This window comes from Mchenga conophoros, linkage group LG16 (genome assembly GCF_057382185.1).
Source record: "Mchenga conophoros isolate Kocher_MC1m ecotype Shallow Benthic linkage group LG16, M_conophoros_male_GT1.1, whole genome shotgun sequence".
NCBI lineage: Eukaryota > Metazoa > Chordata > Actinopteri > Cichliformes > Cichlidae > Mchenga > Mchenga conophoros.
Window position 1 is genome coordinate 6,460,557 of NC_140541.1, and position 19,982 is coordinate 6,480,538.

At 41.7% G+C, this 19,982-nt stretch overlaps 2 protein-coding genes across 3 annotated transcripts; one reads left to right on the forward strand and one right to left on the reverse strand.

The window, feature by feature from the left end:
• The first annotated feature begins 130 nt into the window (after positions 1 to 130).
• LOC146556164 (uncharacterized) lies at positions 131 to 5,437 on the forward strand. Of its 2 annotated transcripts, XM_085249311.1 has the most exons (4): positions 131 to 266; positions 916 to 997; positions 1,191 to 1,365; positions 1,858 to 5,437. In XM_085249311.1, exons 1-4 carry the CDS (start codon positions 137 to 139, stop codon positions 1,927 to 1,929), a joined length of 459 nt encoding a protein of 152 aa, XP_085105437.1. In that variant the 5' UTR covers positions 131 to 136; the 3' UTR covers positions 1,930 to 5,437. The 2 variants fall into 2 exon arrangements, with proteins under 2 accessions (XP_085105437.1, XP_085105436.1); XM_085249310.1 differs by lacking the exon at positions 916 to 997.
• Positions 5,438 to 5,607: 170 nt separating this feature from the next.
• On the reverse strand, positions 5,608 to 19,373 carry LOC146556165 (C-type lectin domain family 4 member E-like). The gene is made up of 6 exons (XM_085249656.1): positions 19,328 to 19,373; positions 16,475 to 16,576; positions 12,117 to 12,377; positions 10,495 to 10,637; positions 6,687 to 6,790; positions 5,608 to 6,268 (listed from the first exon to the last, which is right to left on the reverse strand). Exons 1-6 carry the CDS (start codon positions 19,371 to 19,373, stop codon positions 6,109 to 6,111), a joined length of 816 nt encoding a protein of 271 aa, XP_085105782.1. The 3' UTR covers positions 5,608 to 6,108.
• Positions 19,374 to 19,982: the final 609 nt, after the last annotated feature.

The following is a 19,982-nucleotide window of genomic DNA, read 5'->3' on the forward strand; positions in this document are numbered from 1 at the left end:
TTTCGCAAGTACCACTCGAGTTGGAAAAATCTGAACTCCAGCGTCAAATCGCGCCGCGACAACCAATCAGCAGCCTGGTGACGTGGTTGTGACCTAGGTCAAAGAGGCAGATCCAGCCAAAGCCCTTCATTCTTCAATGGAGGGAAGGCTAATCAAAGCTGTAGCAAACAACCCGGAGCTGTACGACACCAGCTGCTTTCTGTACCGAGACAGGAATATAAAGGACCGAGCTTGGAGGAAGATATGTGAAGAGATCGGGCAACCTGGTAAGTTCATTCATTTGTCTTTTTTACATTTTTGACTGACCCGGGGAAGCCGCACAAAAGCTAGCAAGCCACCACTATTTTCCCACTGACGTACAAATACCGTTCTGCTTTTATGCATGTTGTCATATAGGAATATATTTTGTTCATTAATAAACAGCGCACAGTAGTCCCGCTCATCCGCCACTGCTTCGCTGTTTTGCTGATTTTTTATTGCACCGTACAGCATTGCATTCTGCAGCCTAATTGACAAATCTCCTCCGTGTCGTGTCTCCTGCGCTTGCCCAATTTATCATGTTTGGTTTTAATAACCATCATGTCCAATAGAAAAAACAGCACAAAAACACCCATAACTATGACCCTCATTCGGAAATAGACACCTGCACCGGCGCACGAAAGTGGCAGGCAGATGAAGACAAAACGCGGCATAATAATACTTTTACGTTTTGCAATCTACAAAGGTTTGCACTTTGAGAATCAGTTGTGAGAACTGTGACTAATGTTCGTGTGTGTGTGGAAAAAAGTGTATAAAGTGAAGTGTGTGGCGAGGGGCTAGTTATTCTGAGAACCCCTGATGCAGTAAATGAGGGACCACTGTATATACTTTCTCTAATTATATTCAACCTGTTAACATTTAATACTGTATTGATAGAACCGACTGATTCTGCAGCAGAGCATCCCCTGTTGTTTCTCATGGCTCCCCAGTCCCTGAGCTCCTGCTGCTGCACCCACAGGTAGTCAATTGTAGCATCAGATGTACAGCACGCACTGATAGCTTTGTACTCGGTGGGATTCCCTTGTGATCACCTTTACTAAATATCCACAACAAAACTGATTATATCCTGTTTTTTTTTGGTTTTTTGATGTTGAAATTAAAATCTAGTAGCAGCCTTCTCATTTCTTTGTGTTTTGTGCTGTGTTTTACAGGCCCACAGAGGAGGACGGCTCTGAGACAGATGAGGGACGGGTCCCAGGACGGTCCATCGGCGGTGGAGCTGGCCATCCTGGTGAAGAGGCCACACCAGTCTCCAATGGAGCATTTCCTCCTCAGCCTTGTTCCTGCTCTGGAGAGCAGCTGGGTCCTTTTTATTCCTGTCTCTCTGTAAATACTTATATTTTATATATTTATGTTTAATGTTTTTCTGTTTGAGAATTTTAATATTATTTCAAATTTTTATAATGACTAATGTCTCAGTTCTACTACACAGCAAATGTTGGCACACGACTTGACACATGTACAATTTATTTCTTATTATACTAATGACAAAATACACTAATACAGTGGGATGCAAAAGTTTGGGCAACCTTGTTAATAGCCATTATTTTCCTTTATAATGGCTATTATTGTTGGTTGTTACAATAAAAAATGTCAGTTAAATATCATACAGGAGACACACACAGTGATATTTGAGAAGTGAAAAGAAGTTTACTGGATTTACAAAAAGTGTGCAATAATTTTTTAAACAAAATCAAGCAGGTGCATAAATTTGGGCACCACAAAAAAAGAATTGAAATAAACATTTAGTGTATATCAATGTGTGTGTCTCCTATATGATATATGGGGTGCCTTTGTCTGGACGTGCTTCCCATCCAGAGCTGCACAGCACAGAGGAAAGTTCCAGCGCTCCTGGAATCCCTCTGTGATGGACCGCCAGTCTCCAGGTGAAGGCACAGCCATGAAGTCGTCCACTAGACAGTCCCAGATGGCCGCCGCTACCTGTGGGGTGATCTGGCTCACCGTGGACACACCGACTCTGAAACTGAACGCGATGGTCCTGAAGGAGTCCCTGGTGGCAAGGAACCTGGACAAAATTGTTTAAAATTAGTATTATGTGTACTGCAGTTACAAAATACATTATTCAAATTCCAAAATACTTTTGTGATGTCAGATTTAAATTACAAATCATCAAATTTATAAAAAAAAAACATTTTGCAATTATAAGGATAATTACATAATATATATTAGATATAAAACAGTCAGTTGTGTTTTGTTTTAACTTTAACATATCATAATGTGATTTGACTTTCACCCCTACAGTGAGCCAATCACTCATAATTCCTAAACATGTCAATCAGGTAGGGATGAAGTAAGACATTAATAGAAATAAAGAGTTGTATGTTGACATGTAGCCCTTTCCTTGCTTATATCATTGTTAATATTTTTGAAAAATTAACCTGTGATAAGACAGCATATCAAGATAGAATATGCTAGATAGAACCAAACTGTTCACAGTTTTATCAAACTCTCAGTTTAAAGAAAGGCTGGTGACCCCTGTTATAGAGTCTGACAGCTGCAGGGATTATATACAAATATTCAACTATACCAGAATTAAATCAGGTCTAAATAAAAAGGAGTGAGTATCACTACAAAGATTAACCCACAGTGGTCCTCGTACCAGTTTGATATCAGCAAACACTGAGAGCATATATTGATATGACACCACAGCCATGCTATCATTGCAAACACTGATAACAGCATAAATTGAATTAAATTGGGACTTGATGAGACCTTTCGAGTATCACTAGAAATATTATAAACAGTCGTCTCCATACCACAGTTTGCTATCAGTAAACACCAACGGCATTCATTGATAGCATACCACATCCATGTTAGCAGTCTATAAACGATAGTTTAGCATATATTAGCACAGGTATCAATAAAGGACTACCGTATTAAACACTTTTACTAACCTCAGGCAGATGGACAGGCGCTCTGCAGGTGGGATTGAGCGCCTGTAGTTGGTGTCTAGCGGGCGATGCTTGGATCAACGCGGGACAGCAGGTCCTCAAACTGGGCGAGGGAAAGACGGCAATATCGCTGAAATGAACGTCATCCAGGCGCAGCTCCTGGAGCAAGTGGTGTGACAAGGGATTTCTTAAAATCACCCTGTAATTCTTCAGCTAAGACACCTGAGTTAGAAAACACAAACACTGCAGTCGTCTTTACACGCGTGGGCAGTGACGCACACTCTGCGATCTGTGTCTGCGTCTGCCTGTGTACTTTATTTATACATGTCTGTATGTCTGTGTGTGTGTGTGTACAAAAATAACAACGTCACTCACTTTCTTCTCTACAGCTAACTGTTCTCTGAAAACAGGAAGTGGTTTAGTAGCTGAATAAGTTCATCACAAAAGTTATTTGGTGAAAAGTCACATAGATATGTAGATTACTTAGTAAACAGAAAAAGCACATTTCATGAAGCTGATCAAATTATATAAAAAAAAATACTTTGACATGGTGAAACTCACCAAACTGCTCACACTTCAGGAGGACCTGATGGATCCAGGTATGGCGAGGACGTCCTTAACGCCGCTGCTCTGCTCTCCACAGTAAATAGAGCAGGGAGACTCTCTCTTCAAACGCTAGCTCGACAGCTGCCATCTAGCAAAGATACCGGTCTGGCACAACTTCCTCCCACATCCCTCCACATTTCCGGTTCACGCGCGTCAAAATATGCAATTTTGAGGCGCGATGGATTTTTCTTGGACACGCGTCGAGGTGCGAATATGCACGCGTCAAATTAGGGGCGTTTGGGGCGTTTTCGCTCGCGTCTATCGCGTTCGGTGTGAACACACCGTAAGAGGTCTGTGGGTCTCTTGTAAAAGGACAACATCTGCCTGTAGTTTTTTGAGTTGGTAAAATATTTTTAACCTCTTTTCTCTGGAGCCAGCTCCATTTATATTCCATGTAACGAACCTTAGTGCACCCATAGATGTCTGTGTATAACTAGGGGTGTATGCTGTGTGCGTCGCTTAGACAGGTGGAGAAAATACATCACTTGTTCATAAATAAAGAGAAGGAGAGAGAGAAAGAATGTGTGGCGAGAAATCACACTTAAGAGTCGCCCGTCCAGCTTCAAGCCAAGTTAGCTGGTGGGTCCGAGGAGCCCACCCAGCACCACGCCTCATCTGCTGGGGGTCCTGGAGGACCCAGCCAGCACATCCTCATGTCAACTGACGGTCCGGGGAAGTCTGTTCAGCCGTCACCTGCTGAATAATCCCCCGCGACTTCTACACCGTCACCTGCAGCATTCACATCACCGCCTGCAGCCTCACCGCCTGCTGCATCCACATCGTTGCCTGCAGCATCATTGCCTGCAGCATCCACATCGTCGCCTGCAGCATCATCGCCTGCAGCATGGCCACTGTCAGGTTCCGCAGCCGCCACGCTGCCGTCAGGTTTCGCAGCAGTGTCTTCATCTATGCCTGCAGCGTCAGCCTCATCCACACCTGGTCCTGCCTTGTCAGCTTCATCCACGCCTGGCCCAGCCTCTGTGTCTTTATCCACGCCTGGTCCTGCCTCGGTTGCTTCAGCCTCGTCTGGTCCTGCCTCGTCTGCTTCAGCCTCGTCTGCTTCAGCTTCGTCTGCTTCAGCCTCGTCTGCTTATGCCTCGTCTGGCCCTGCCTTGTCTGGTCCTGCCTCATCTGCTCCTGCGGTTGCCACACCGTCATTGGACCCAGGTCGTCCTGTTCCACTTCGCCTCTGCCAGCCGCTTTCCAGGCCTCTAGTTGGGCATTATGGCCATCAAGGCCGGCCTCCGGAGAGAGTTCGTCGCCACCGCTGGCTTCGCTGCCGGCCTCCGCACCTGCTCAGTGGCCACCACTGCCTTCCAAGTGGCCGGCCTCCTGATAGGTTTTGTCTGCGCCGTTGCTGTGTGCACGGTTGGCCCCCAGAACTGTTTGCCCGTCGCCGCCGTTGCTGTCCGCACAGCCGGCCCCCTGAACTGTTTTTTGCACTGTGCTGTCGACCTCCGGGTTGACCCCCTGAACTTTTCATGGACTCTTGTTGAGCTCTAGTTTGGTTTTTTTGTTAATCTCTTTTCCTGTGTTCTGGACTCTTGTGCTTCTTTTTTTTTTTGTTTGTTGTCTTGTCTCGTTAATTACTCCCAGCTGTGTCCACCACCTGTGTGTAATCCCCCTGTGTTTCTCTGTGTGTATTTAAGTTGTGTCTTCTGTCATTGTAGTTGCTGGTCCGTCTGTGTATCCACCATGTTTCATTCGTGTGTCCCCTGCCGTCATCATCATGTACCATCATCTTCCTTCCTTTATGTCCAGGTTTGTGTTCTTGTTCATGCTCAGTAGTTTAGTTGTCCCAGTATAGTTTAGTTCTCCGTTTTGCCGTTTGCCTATCTATATTTCGTGTTCAATAAATCACCTTCACACCTTCACGACTGCCTGCGTTTGGATCCTCCTTTACCTTTTCCGCACGGCTCTTCTCACTCGCCGTGACACCTGTCATAGGTTACATTTTCTTGAGAACAAGAAAATCTTGAACGCTCTCTTAGCTAAGCTTATAAGCTATATTAATAGATCAAAGTGTCTTCAAGGTTTACAGTAGCTCAGTTTGTTTTATTAAGTCTGTTGTTGTATTACCATCTTTTAGAGTTATCACAAGTTAACTTTTACTTTGGGTCATCTATAAGTTATGGATTTTTGGAATTTTATGGAATTTTGCTTTGCTTACATAAATTCTAAACAACCCTTCAACTATAGTATTGAAGTTACGTTAATCATTGATGGTTCTCATTTACATGACCTGCAGTAGGAGTTTATCTTCTGGAAACTGTTGCTTCAATATGGCAGACATCACACTGTAAGTGTAATCAGATTCTCTGACCACCACACTTCTCTTTTCCTAAGTTATGACTTAAACATTAAAATAATAATAACCACTTTAAGCACTCATATTTTTTGCTTTCCAGGCATTTGATAATACTTTTCCTCAGTCTTCATGGACATAAAAAAATTACCTCATCCTGATAGAACAAACTACCATGTTACAATTTAAAGCTAAAACTGCAAAGCAATTATAATTAGATCATCTTTAAGAAACTGCACAGAGGTTTTACGGGTTTTTTTCACAGATCCACTTATAAGAAGTTGAACACGAGCGATCATTCCAAGTCTTCTTCGTATCAGTTCTGACATGAACACAGTCCTCTTCACCCCAATATGAACTTCCGCCACCATTATCAGGTTGATCTTCTGCCCAGTTCCCAGCAGGTCTGTGATGACATTATACTATTATTAGTAAGAAAACGTTTTGACATTTGTTGTGGGTGTGTCAAAGCTCCTAAGTAAGCTAACTTTTCCATCAGCAGCTTTTATAAGCACACTGTAAATTATGATTGGAATATTTTAGATAGTCATGGCATGGTGGTTGTTAAAGAAGCCTACACAACGTATACAGTTAGTCAAACACAGTCAAACCTGCATGGATATCATGTCTTGAGTATCTTGTTTTCCCCCAATGTGGCCAAAACAAGTCATCTTACATCACACATCTTTAAGCTTTTGGCCTTGCAGTTTGGCTTAACCCACTGGCATGTAAGCTAACCACTGTGGATACAGCTGCATGATCTATAGATTTAACAAATATCTTTTGGAAAGTTAAGTAAAAAATGAACCAAGCTGAAAACTTACATCAGAGTCAGTGGAGTTCCATCTACCCATTTCCATGTTCCCTCCTGTTCTTTATCATTCAAACCAATCCAAGCTGCTGCTGTGGCAATATTTGAGACGGCAGTCTGTTTAACACACAAAAAAACCTATTTTATTATAGTTTAAAATGACAATTTTAGTCTATGCAGTTTATCCCACTTTTATAAATGTCACAGTTCTGGGTCTTTTTGACCCAGCATTTTCAGTTTCTTGTGTTTTGGTATTTTTCTATATTATGATTTATGTTCCGATTCTTTAGTTGTGCTGTTTTTATTAATATTGTAGGTTTAGTTCAATGACAAGTTTGCGTCTTTGTGATTTGTTTCTTGTTTCCGATTTTATTTTGATAGTCCCAGTCCTATGTCAGTGTATTCAGTTTTACCTCCTCATGTCTCGTTAGCCCTAATCTCTCCCAGCTGTGTCTCCCTCCTGTTTCCCATTCCCTGATTACTCCCCTGTGTATACGCCCTGTGTTTTTCTTTGCTGCTGTCGTACTTTCTACTTGCTGTGTATTTGTCATGTTCCAGTGTTTCAGTTCCTCTGTTCTGAGGAACACACACACACATAAAACATATTAAGGATTGTACATTAACATAAAACTGTTGTCGGAACCATACTGAATTTCACCAGAGAAACACACACACACACACACACACACATATGAAGAGAGAGAGAGAGTATACATAGTATGCAAACAGCTACCAAACAGCCATCATAATTCGTCATAGAACAGGACAAATCAACAATTGACAATGACTAATTAATATTAAAATCTGTAACATAATGTATTGTTTGGAGTTTAGTCTGTTACTGTTACTATTTTTACCATTTCTTTTTGGAGCAACTGTAATCCACATTATTTCCTTAGGGATTAATAAAGTATTCTGATTCTGATTGTTTCAGGATGACCTGCCATTATCCAGTGACACATCTGCTCATTTCTCTTCCTCTTCTTTTCTCTTTTTTCTAAACTGAGGACCTGATGGCTTTGAATTTTTCTTGTCCATCTTCCACTGGTTTTAATTTTGCACTCCAGTATGAACACAAATCCCCCAACTCGAGGATCACCACAACATAACCTAATAGACCGACACCTTAGTTCAGAGATTCACTTTGTCTAAGGTGTATTTCTGGGATTTCACACAACCCAGGATTCAGATCATGAATACATAATGGGCTTGGATTTACATCATTATAAATGAAATGTGCTCTAGTAAATAACAATCACCTAATGTTGTTCATGAGACTAAAGTCATCTTACTTTGGTAATGTAAATATAATATGGCCAATATTAAAGTTATTATTTCAATCATTATTAGTTATCACAGCAGTGAATGAACTCTGTTTCAAATACTGAGCTTCAGTAAAGATTCAAGCTGCATTTATTTATATTTCCTGTCACCTTAAATCTTCCCTCAAAGACAGGTTCTTTTGACACTGTATATATAAATGTATTATATGTAAGAGACAAATATTGTTCTTTTAATATGTTGGAATTACTAAATTTCTCTCAGTGCTTACTTTAAATATCCATGAAATCATCACATTCTCTGTAAAATTAAGGTCAACTATTGAACAAATAAAACACTGAAGAAGCCAAACAATAACATTTTCAAGTTATCTAAGTGACTTATATATCTTGTTCAACCTGAGTAGCAAAAGACCACGGGGAGTTTAAAAACGATGTGCCGGGAGTCTTAAAAGTTTATTTTATGACCTAGAAAAAGTAATGAGTGTTAGGAGGAGTTTTATAAAAAGTTGTCATTGTTGTACTTAAATTTGTAAACATTGTCTTGAACTGCATGTTCCCCTACACATCTAGGATGGTGAGGGATGCTATTTGCTATAGTGTTTAACTGCAGGCACACTGCGTGTAAGGTCCTGGGTTTCCTTATTTGGTAAGGAATGTTTACTTCCTGCCCTTTAGTCAAAGGAGCTTGCAAAGAAAAGCGTCTGGACTTCTTTAAGTTACTTGAAGACGTTTCAACTCTCATCCGAGAAGCTTCTTCAGTTCTAAGGTCAAATGGTGGGGAGTCCCAGATTTAAACCTAGTGGGAGTATCCCCCCACAGAGGGACCAAAGGACCCCCTGATGATCCTCTAATCGCCTGAGCCAAGGTGTGAAACTGTGTGTGGGTCCCAATCAGCCAGAGTTTCGGGTGTGTTCATTGTGAAACCTGGCCCCACCTTATCATGCGAATTCCTGAGGTCAGATGGCCCAGGATGTGAGTGGGCGTTAAGGGGCCTGGGGAGGGATCTCAAAACTGGATTATAGATGGCAGACAGTTGGTGTCGTAAACCACCGCCTCTGTTCAAAGATGGTCGCTCACAGTGGACATAGATGCTTCTTTCACTCCTCTTTCAAACCATCTCTCTGTCCAAAATGTGAACATTGGCATCCTCGAAAGAGTGTGCTTTATCCTTAAGATGCAGATGGACAGCTGAGTCTTGTCCTGTGGAGGTGGCTCTTCTGTGTTGTGCCATGCACTTGTGAAGTGGCTGTTTGGTCTCTCCAATGTAGAGGTCTGGGCATTCCTCGCTGCACTGTACAGCATACATCACATTGTTAAGTTTGTGTTTTGGAGTTTTGTCTTTCGGGTGAACCAGTTTTTGTCTGAGCGTGTTGCTGGGTCTGAAATGCACTGGGATGTCATGCTTGGAGAAAACTCTCCTGAGTTTTTCTGATACACCAGCTACATAGGGGATGACAATGTTGTTGCGTCTGTCCTTCTTATCCTCCCTCGCTGGTGTCTGGTCTTCTTTTCTGTGCCTCTTTGCTGACTTTAAGAACGCCCATTTAGGATAGCCGCACGTTCTGAGTGCTTCCTTTACATGTGTGTGTTCCTTCTTTTTCCCTTCAGGCTTAGAGGGAACACGTTCTGCCCGGTGGTGTAGGGTCCAAAAAAAAAAGAAGGAACACACACACACAGTGCATTTAACTTTCATGACACACCACAAGGTTGTACAATGGGTGTTTGGGTAACTGTTTGTCACTGAATAAAAGGTGGCAAGGGGACACTGTTTTTTTGGAGTCAACTGAGTGCGGTTGCAGAGCTTGCTGCTCTGAGATTCCGACCGGGCTCCCCTTGCAAGTTAAAATGGATCCAGCTCTGTCTTGCTTTGTTCACCGTGGATATGTCTCTGAACCAGCGGGGGCCTGCGAGTGCAGACCTAACAATGAGAGTAATATTAAAACTAAGTAGCTGCCGTCATTGTTGGAAAGTGGAATTGGCTGGGCTGCACTATGAATTGTGGGATAGGTTGGGCCACGAAGGATGCACCCGACCAATCCTTCAAATCTGGGGATATGAAGGACGCATTTGGAGGAGTCTACGAATTTAGACAGCCTTCGTCGCTGCCTACAAATGCAGCCTCAGAGGGATGCAGCCTCTGAATTTGGACACAGCTAGTGCTGTTGAGTAAGGTGAGGGAAATAATGGGGAAGGGCTCCTCTTGAAGTCCACTGTCTTCTTTACAGCTTTGTGCATATTTTTTCTGACTGCAGCACAGTAAGAACAACCTATGCATACAGGCATGTGGTTGAACACGCTTGCATGTATTTAACCACATATCTGCATGCAGGCTCATCACCATCCTTGATGAGTCTGATGTCATGTCATCTGGAAACTTTACGATTCTAACAGTCCTTTGAGGTTTTAATCCAATTCTTAGCTTCATTTTTTTCATATTTTTGTTCAGCATGGGAAGAGTCATTTACATACAAAATTATGAGTTTAAATTTCCATATTCATTTACAAACACAATAACACACACATACATAAACACTGTACCTGATCCTCTGGGCTGTCAATAACCACCAGATCTGCTCCTCTGTCTCTGCAGTCCTTTCTGGCTGCATCCCAGGAAGCAGACCTTTCAGAGAGGAGATAGCAGCTACAACTGAATCTGCTCCATCCTGCAGGGCATGTTTTATCTGGAAGAAATTACAAAAACAAAAATTTTACATTAACAAATTCCTGGGGCCCATTTTCCTGGCCACCTAAGTAATAAAATAGCCATTTTATCAAGACAAAGGACCTGACAGAGGAGAGCTGCCGTTAATGAGTGTAGCTTTTAACTGTACTTAATTATCAGGGTTGTTAGTTAGTTGCATCATCACACTGAAAAAAGGCCATGTTGGATTTACTTGATTCAATAGTGGACATTGGTTGCACACAACTGCACGACTTTTAACTGTGGGAAGAAACCAGAATACCCAGAGAGAACCCAGTGCAAACTAGCCAGATTGTGGATTTGAACCCCAGATCTTCTTACTGTGAAGCAACAGCACCAACCACCATGCCACCAATCCAGCCTTAACAAAAGTAGGAAAGCTATGATTTCAAGGCTTGATGCAGAATTTTTTTGTACGTTTTGTGATTTTCCTACAGTTTGATATCTCGTGCAATCTTGTGAATTTCATGAGTTTAGCAACTAACCACTCTTACTAGATTGTATCATGTCATCTCAACAAGGACAAATTAAGTTGTTGAATTTCGTACAGATCCTTCATGATTTAATTACGTTCATAGAAGCATGAAATGATTGTGTTTAAATTACAAGTTAGACTTTTTTAAGGTAACAAACACCCAATTTACTTTTTTCAGTATACCAAAAAAAGTAGTGGAGGCAACTCGATTTGACTGAGATGGATGCCTTCCTGAAACCACGATCCAAAGCATACGGGACTGAAAGTTATTGACTTACTTCACTCGAACATGATATGAACAATTTAATCTAGCCTCTCTGCATATCATGTAGTTTCTACACCAGGGGTGCCCAATCCCGGTCCTCGAGAGCTACCGTCCTGCAGCTTTTAGATGCATCCCTACTCCAACACAGCTGAATCAAATGGTTTGATTACCTCTTCAGCATGCCATCGTGTTTGGCAAAGGCCTGATAACAAGCCATTCATTTGATTCAGCTGTGTTGGAGTAGGGATGCATCTAAAAGCTGCAGGACGGTAGCTCTCGAGGACCGGGATTGGGCACCCCTGTTCTACACTATATAGTTACACTTAACTTTAAAGCATGAGGCACTTATGTTAAATACACGCAAGATGCTTACGTAAATCCAAGAGTTGGCCAATCCCTTTTTTTCAGTGCAGAGGACAGCGGGATTGTTATCCTAATGTAGGCCTGCTAGAGCTAGCTAGAATCAGAAACTATAGGATAACTGGATCTAACATCTTCATGTGTTTGTGGAAGGAATATATTTTATCCTTATTGTATCAATCGGATTTTTCTTGTAAATGTGAATTTGTGATGAGCACTTCTACAATGCAGCTTTATATTGAATAGCAAAGATTAAAGAATACTGAAAACATAAATCATTATTCCTATGATAACGTTTTTTTAAAACTGAATTATTGAATTTCTGAGTAAAACACGCAACAGCTCACACAAGGACTCACTCTGATTGGACAAACAGAGCAGCCTTTTCAGCTCTTTGGTCTTTTCAGTCAGCAGGTCTCTCTCCTTGATCATCGAAGAAAGTTGACTACTCATAGCTGAGAGTTTCGTATTCAGAAGGTGTCTCTCCACAGTAATCGAAGAAAGATTGTTACTCACAGTAGAGAGATTTGCATTCAGAAAGTCTCTCTCCTCACCCATGGAGGAAAGTTGGTTATTCATTTCCGACAGCTGTTTAGCGGAATCATATACGCAGTTTTGGTCTGAAATGAAGAGAAATAACATTCATTTTTTTGACACACAAAAATTTAAGTTTCATTTTGAGATTTAGATTCATTTTATTTTAAAAATATATTTAAAATTTGCCAGTTGGTAATGAAACATGTGTAAGGTCTAAACTCACAGACCTCGCTGTCTTAGAGAACTGTTACTGTGAACCAAGCAAGACACTCAATTCAGTTCAATTCAATTCAATTTTATTTATAAACCACCAAATCACAACAAAAGTTGCCTCAAGGCGCTTTATGTAATATAATATGATAACTCAGAGCTCAATCGGTTTTACTTGCCAGCAAGGGCAGTGTCCAGTAGAGCACAAACCTGACTTCCCTCTTTGCATCTTTTTATTGACAACAATAATGGATTGCATTTATATAGCGCCAGTGGCGGTCCTAGCCTGTTTGGCGCCTGGTTTTAATTTTGCATTCCAGTATGAACACAAATCCCCCAACTCGAGGATCACCACAACATAACCTAACAGACCTACACCTTAGTTCACAGACTCACTTTGTCTAAGGTGCATTTCTGGGATTTCACACAACCCAGGATTCAAATCATGAATACATAATGGGCTTGGATTTACAACATTATGAATGAAATGTGCTCTATTTGGAAGCAGCCGGCCCCTCCCCTGTATGTGTGAGACTTTAAATCATCAAAGTGTAAATTATAAATTTTAAATTGTTATTGATCGCTTTACCCCGAGTTCTAATCTGTATATTTATTTTCTTACTCTTCTTATATATATTGCTTGTTTACTTGCACTGCTGTAACTGGAGCCTCGTCGTCTCGTCTCTCTATATACTGGACTGTAGCGTAGATGACAATAAAGTTTACTTTGACTTCAGCAGCGAGCAGGCTCACCGAGGGCTCTCGCGCTCACTTTTCGCGTATAGAATTTCTAAAAAACATCGGTGCAAATTATAAGTCTGTATCATGATGTCTAGTGTTTTTGTGTTTGTTGTTTTGTTTTTTATTTTGTTTTATTTTGCGAGTTGGTTATTAGATGCTGCTCCAGCTGGTCAGAGAATCCCCCGCCGCCCCGCCCTCTCCTCCCTGTCCCGCAAGCAGCAGGCGCACCTCGCAAACGGAGGGCGCCCTTACTCCCAGTAAATGGGCGATAGAAAACCGATCGGTGCCTATGCCATTCCCAATATGCGCTGGCTGATGTTGGGGCAGCATGAGTACGAGCAATTTTTTATTTTTTTTGCCGATGCCCGTGATGCCGCCCCGGGCAACCGCCCGTGTCGCCTGTATCAAAAAACGCTACTGTAGGCTTGGGAGAACCCGATTGTCCTGCAGAGACGTTTGCTGCTGGATACTCGATGGTCGGTTGCGTTGTGTGTCTGGTAACACCCTCGACGGAGGACATTGAACGACATGTACCAATTTGGAACCACAATAACAGAGTTCAGGCTGATTGGAGCTGGCTTGGACCTGGCTTATCGAAGAACAAGAACAAAATCCCATAAGGCTGGCCGACATGATAGACGATTGGCAGGGCTGTGAGTACTCAGACTGTGTTTTGAACGCAATATGGATAGGATCTTGGAGAAGCTCATGGCTCTGCAATATGGATAACATATTGTAGAAGAACAACGGGAATTGAGATAATTGGTGACCAGCAGAGATGGGCAGTAACGCGTTACAAGTAACGCGTTACTGTAATCTGATTACTTTTTTCAAGTAACGAGTAAAGTAAGGGATTGCTATTGCAAAATCGGTAATTAGATTACTGTTACTTTCCCGTAGGAACGCTGTGGGAGTATCAGCTTTCCACGTGTAGATATTTCTGTTGCATTTTTGTAAATAATACTTTGAATTGCGTTACTAAAACCGTGATTTTTTTGCGAGAATGTCTCATGACAGTGATGTAAGCCAGTGCGCCGTTAGTGACAACAGCTGTGTGCAGATCAACAATGGATCACATATCGATTGTGGGAAGTACTGACCTTACTTTGAGTTTGATTCCATAAAAAGTGACAAAAACATTAGCGTCCGTTGTGCGTGGGAAGAAAACTTCTTTTTACAGCGAAAAAAACCCCTAAACTTCCAAGCAAGCACCGAGTGCGCAACGACATAATGGGAAACTCACAGAGAAACTCGCGGATTCTTCAACTGACCGCAGCACACCTGCACCAGGGTAAACCTCCGCCTACCGTAGTCCTGCTTTACAGGTGAAAATAGAGCAACAGGACCGCTGAGTCTTTGACTTTATTTATTTTCTGCTGTGTTTTACTTGCATCTATTTGAAAGAGTGAGTGTAAACAAAAAAAATATTTTATTTTATGTGCTGGAATGGGCAGAAAATAGGTTTAAATGTTATACTAATTTATTCAAGTCAGAGAATGTTGCATATAATTACATTTTTGCTTGATGCATAAAGTTAAAAGATTAAAACTGATAAAACAAGTAAAAAAAAGAGACTTTTCCATTTGATTACATTTTGTATGATGATTTATGCAGAAAAAGTAGAATTGGGCTGAAAGCTCTATCACTTTATCACCTATTCAGGTTGTAAATCGTGTTTTTTAAAAAGTAACTAAGTAATTAAGTAATTAATTACTTTTGAAAATAAGTAATCAGTAAAGTAACGGGATTACTTTTTTGGGGAAGATTACTTTTTTCAAGTAACTTGACCAACACTGGTGACCAGTGATGGACATTAGACAAACTGTAAAAGTTGGATGCAGTTGTTCACACTAAACATAAAAATTCACCATCTTCACTCGTGCGGCTATCCCACTGGCGCCAGCTGAAGGCCTGCCAAGGTCGAAGTTGACTGCAACAACAAATTCTTCCCATGATAACAGGATTGTTGTCAGAACTCTTTGTACCTCCTTCAAGGCCACCTGGGTCCATTGGAGACTGTTGACCTTCGCTTAACCAGGCGTGGTGACACTTTCTCTCAGCTGAACACGGGATACACACACAAACATGCACATGCACGAAACATGTACACTGATACTAATACGCCCTCACTATCATCCTCCCTCCGCCGAATCCAACGCCTCCTCCCATGCTTACCTCACATCCGATGTGGACACCGGATCAGCTGGAGGTACAATCGAAGATTGCAGCGGACCCAGATCAGCTGTACACACTGGAATACTCTCCCATGTTGCTTGTCTGTGTTTTATTGTGTTATGGTGTATTGATATCTGTGCATTCCTGGATTATCCTTCTGTGTTACACATTTCAATGTTTTTTTCCCTTGCTACCTAACCTGACCTGTCTCCCCAATGTGATGTTTGTGTATTGTATGTACGGTCAGCAAGGTCTGTCATCTCGATTGTGGCCAACTGCAACTGACAAATAAAGGCTATCTCATCTCATCAAAGCGCTTTACAATACCACTATTCATTCACTCTCACATTCACACACTGGTGGAGGCAGCTACAGGTGTAGCCACAGCTGCCCTGGGGCAGAATGACAGAAGCGAGGCTGCCATATCGCCCCTCTGGCCAACACCAGTAGGCGGTAGGGTAAAGTGTCTTGCCCAAGGACACAACAACCAGGACAGAGAGAGCTGGGGATCGAACCGGCAACCTTCCGATTACAGATGAGCTTCCCAATCCCCCTGAACCACGGTCGCGCGTGTGTGTGTGTGTGTCTGCGTGCGTGCGTGTGTGTGTGTGTGTGTGCCAACATGTACAAAAAACTGTAAAAAGCAGAAGTCCTGCTAAAACAGGAACTTGTAGCTGGCTATGCTTGCCATAAAAAATTACCAAAGCTGAAAATAAATCTTCTAATCATCTAGCTCCTTCTGCACAATGACAACCATATTAGGACACATAGAAAGCAATGGTCATGTGACTTTGCACAAATGACAATCTCAAAAGAATCAACTCTAACAACATGTTAAATATGTACATCAGTTTTATGCTAGTGTATGAGAATAAGGAGCCACTGTTGCTATGCTCTCATCATCTTGGTGTAGTTACTCTTGTTTGTCAACTTTTAGTAGAAGTGACAACTGAATTGAATTGTATTGAACTGAATTGAATATTTGCCTTTTTACTGTGGCTGATGGTGGCTGCTGGTCAGTGGAGCAAGTATTGATGAAAAACATGCAACTCACAGAAGAAACCGAGAGTGATCAGTCCAGCCAGAAGGAAAACACTCAGCAAGCTCAGAGAGAGAATAACGCCCAGATAAAAACTTCTCTTAGAGCTCCTTGGACCTGAAAAAACAAAGAAAGGAAAACAGGGAATCCAATAAAATGTACACAGTAATAACAGACGTTAAAATACCTATTTTCCTATGTGTGTTACTTCTTCCTTTCCTGTGTTGATTTGTTGCTTAAAACATTTGACCTTGATGTATATTTAGTACATTGCATGCAAGGATGGATGGATTATTTCTAACTGTTAGGGTCCCTGGGTCGTTGACCCAGTGTTTTGTGTTTTTGGTTCTTTGATTTTGTTATTTCATTATATTCTAGCTTTGCTTTATGGGTTTTAGGATCATTCTTAGTTTAGGTTCTCTGGGTGGGGTTGGTTAGAGTTTTAGTGTTCTGGTTTTCTGTCTGTGTTCCTTAGTTGCTGTCTCCCCTGTCTGCTGTATCCCCACATCCAGTCAGTGTCTGTGTCTGTCCTGGTCCCACGTCTCTGTTCCCTCTGTAGTAGTGCTTGCATGTGAGTCTGTGTCTTTTGTTCAGTCTGTGTTTTGGGTTTCCTGTTTTACTTTGAAAGTCCATGTCTCATGTTAATGTGTTTGGTTTTGCTTCTCCTTTGTCTCGTTAGGCCTGATTTGCCCCAGCTGTGTCTCCCTCCTGTTGCCCATTCCCTGATTGCTCCCTCTGTGTATTTAAGCCCTGTGTTTCAGTTTGTCAGTGTCGCGATCTACTGTTTATTTTGCTGTGTGTTCTGTCTGTGTAAAGTTTACCTTGGAGTCTCAGTTTTGTTACTTTTTTGGAGTTCAGCATTAAAGCTGTATTTAAATTCACCTTTGATTTCCGTGAGTCTGCATTTTGGGTCCTTCATATCACCACCCCTGCGTAGGGATGGGTATTGATAAGATTTTAACGATTCCGATTCCATTTTCGATTCTGTTTAACGATTCGATTCTCTTATCGATTCTTTTTTTTTTTTTTTAAAGGAGAACACTAAAGTCGATTAGCTTAGAACTGTGTTTTATATCTTCTCTTTGAACAAGATAGAAATTTAGGAGTAACATGGCCTTTGTTGAAAACACGCAGTTCTTTGAATCTTTGGGCTGAAGGAAGGACAATACTCGGTGTATCAATGCTCAATCAACAATCATTTATTTCCATACAATTCAACAATAAGAGCATTACAACGTCCGGACGGGAGAGATGCTACCAGAGGGTCAGGCACATGTCTCTAAATGGTGACGGGTTGCTCAGCTTTTTATAGTCTCTAGTGGCCCCCAGCTAGTCGTAAAAGCCAAAACATCACATTTTTTCTCTGTTACAGCGCCTAAGTTATGACCTCGGCAGTTGTTTCTCTGCTTTCTGTAAGGTGGGGGTGTGGAATGTGGTCTATCTATCTCCCCTGTCTTTAGACACAGAGTCTCCTGCTTACAACCTTCTCTTCATGATTCAACAATTAAGCATGTCAAGAAAACAGTGTAACACATTCCCAGCAGATCAAGGATACAGAGTGATGCACATTTATCTAATGAACTAATATGTGACTATGTTCTGTTAACTCAAAAGTATAATGAGAACTAAACTACATACAGCTCACACACTCTATATTAAAGGGTATAATGTGATCTACAGCAGTATTCTAATTCAACTACTTTGATTACATATATAAGATAACATAAAATAACAGAATAATTTAATAATTCCCCCTTTTGATCTCTGAAAGAGATCACTTACAACATGCACTCCAGGGTCGCAAGGTCCAGGTTTTCTTGATCCTGAGGCCCTCTGTCCCCCTTTAACGGGTGGACCATATGTGGGATGACCTCTGTGTTCACGCAGTTCAGATGCAAGCAAAGTTAGATTTACAACCATAACAGCAGTTACAGATGACACTCCCATCACTCCCAATTTTCCCACAGCTTTATTTTGGTGCTCCAGTTTTCCACTCCCATTTTAATGCCCCCTTATACCTTTCAAATGTACTTAGACTAGAACCTCTGTCTAAGGAGCTTTTAACCTTTATTTTTATTGCTGCAGCTACCAGTGTCTTCCAGTTGGGTGATTCTCAGCTTCTTTCTTCGACCTCCGGGGTTAGACTACCCTTTAGTCATTGCACAGTTCTGGGGATTATTCTGCCCCGATTTCAAACAAGGATCTGTGTGTTTTGGGGTCACCGGCGTGTCCCCCTTTTTGCCAAGAGCCTCTCGAACCTCGTTGGTCTGGTGTTCCTGGTTTTCGCCAACCCCTTCATGGTTATTGCTGTGTTTGTGGGATCCATCTTCTCCAGGAGCCCAAACGTCATGACACTTGACCCCAGTTGCTGTCTCGGCAGTCCCTACATCTGTCCCTACTGTGAAGGGTCCTCACATCTCCGGGTCCCCGTCTGGTGTCTGTTCTTTTCTCTGCAAGAGACAGAAAACCAAAACACCTCTCTCCCTAGCCTTGATAATCTAATATTGTTATCCATTGTTCTTCTAATGATTCAAATTTGGTTTAAAATATTATGTTCAGGACCTATTCTAATCATAATCTATGTGTGTGTAAAAGAAATCAAAAATTAATGAACCATTTCTAAGTCTACCACATTATAAGCTTAAGTTTTACCATAGCTAAATTATTAAACACACAAATAAAGTCATAAAATGTTCATAACACCATTGTTTGATGTTCGGACTCAACTCCCCCTTTTTGACACACTCCCATGTGTCAATTCATTGGAGCTAGACACTTAAAAGAGAAGGTTAGTGACATCATATCTGGTAACTGGTCCATCCAGAGCTGTAACATTTTGAAATGTACATACAACAAGCCAAACCACACCTTGGTCACACCAACCCTTTTCTGCCCCGAAGATGTCCAATGCCATCCTAGTATGGACTGTCAAAAGTGGCTTTAACGCTGACTATCCTGACAATCCATTTTATAACGTTTCCTGGTCAGATTTGCCAATCTCTGCACCAGGGTTTTAAACTTTTCGCCATTTCCATTAGTTGTTATTTTTATTTAGTTTCGACTCCAGATTTTCAATTTTTACCAGTGAGATCTTAAGAGAGCCACAGCCTACGGCTCTTCAATGGGGTGTCACAGGGTCCCCAGGAAAAAAAATGTATATGTAAAATAATAAAATAAATATTCTCCTGTAGCAATAACAAAGTTTAACATAAATTATTCTGTAGCAATTACACAAGAATATCCAGTAATGTCCTGCCTACAATTAAACACATTCACTTACCAAAGTGAAATCGGGGCATCTGCTGTGGCAAATGGGTGCAAGCCTTTGACCACAAACTTAGACACTGCTCGGTGACATTCGTCTATCCTGGCCTGAAAGGAGACGCTACCGGTAGACTGCAGCGAGAACTGCCAGCATCTGAGCCAGCCAGACTCTGTCTCTCTCATCATGGTTATCTAAATGCAACGCACAGTAATAGCAGGTTTTGTAATAAGGTAAATCGCGCTAACATAATATGCAATG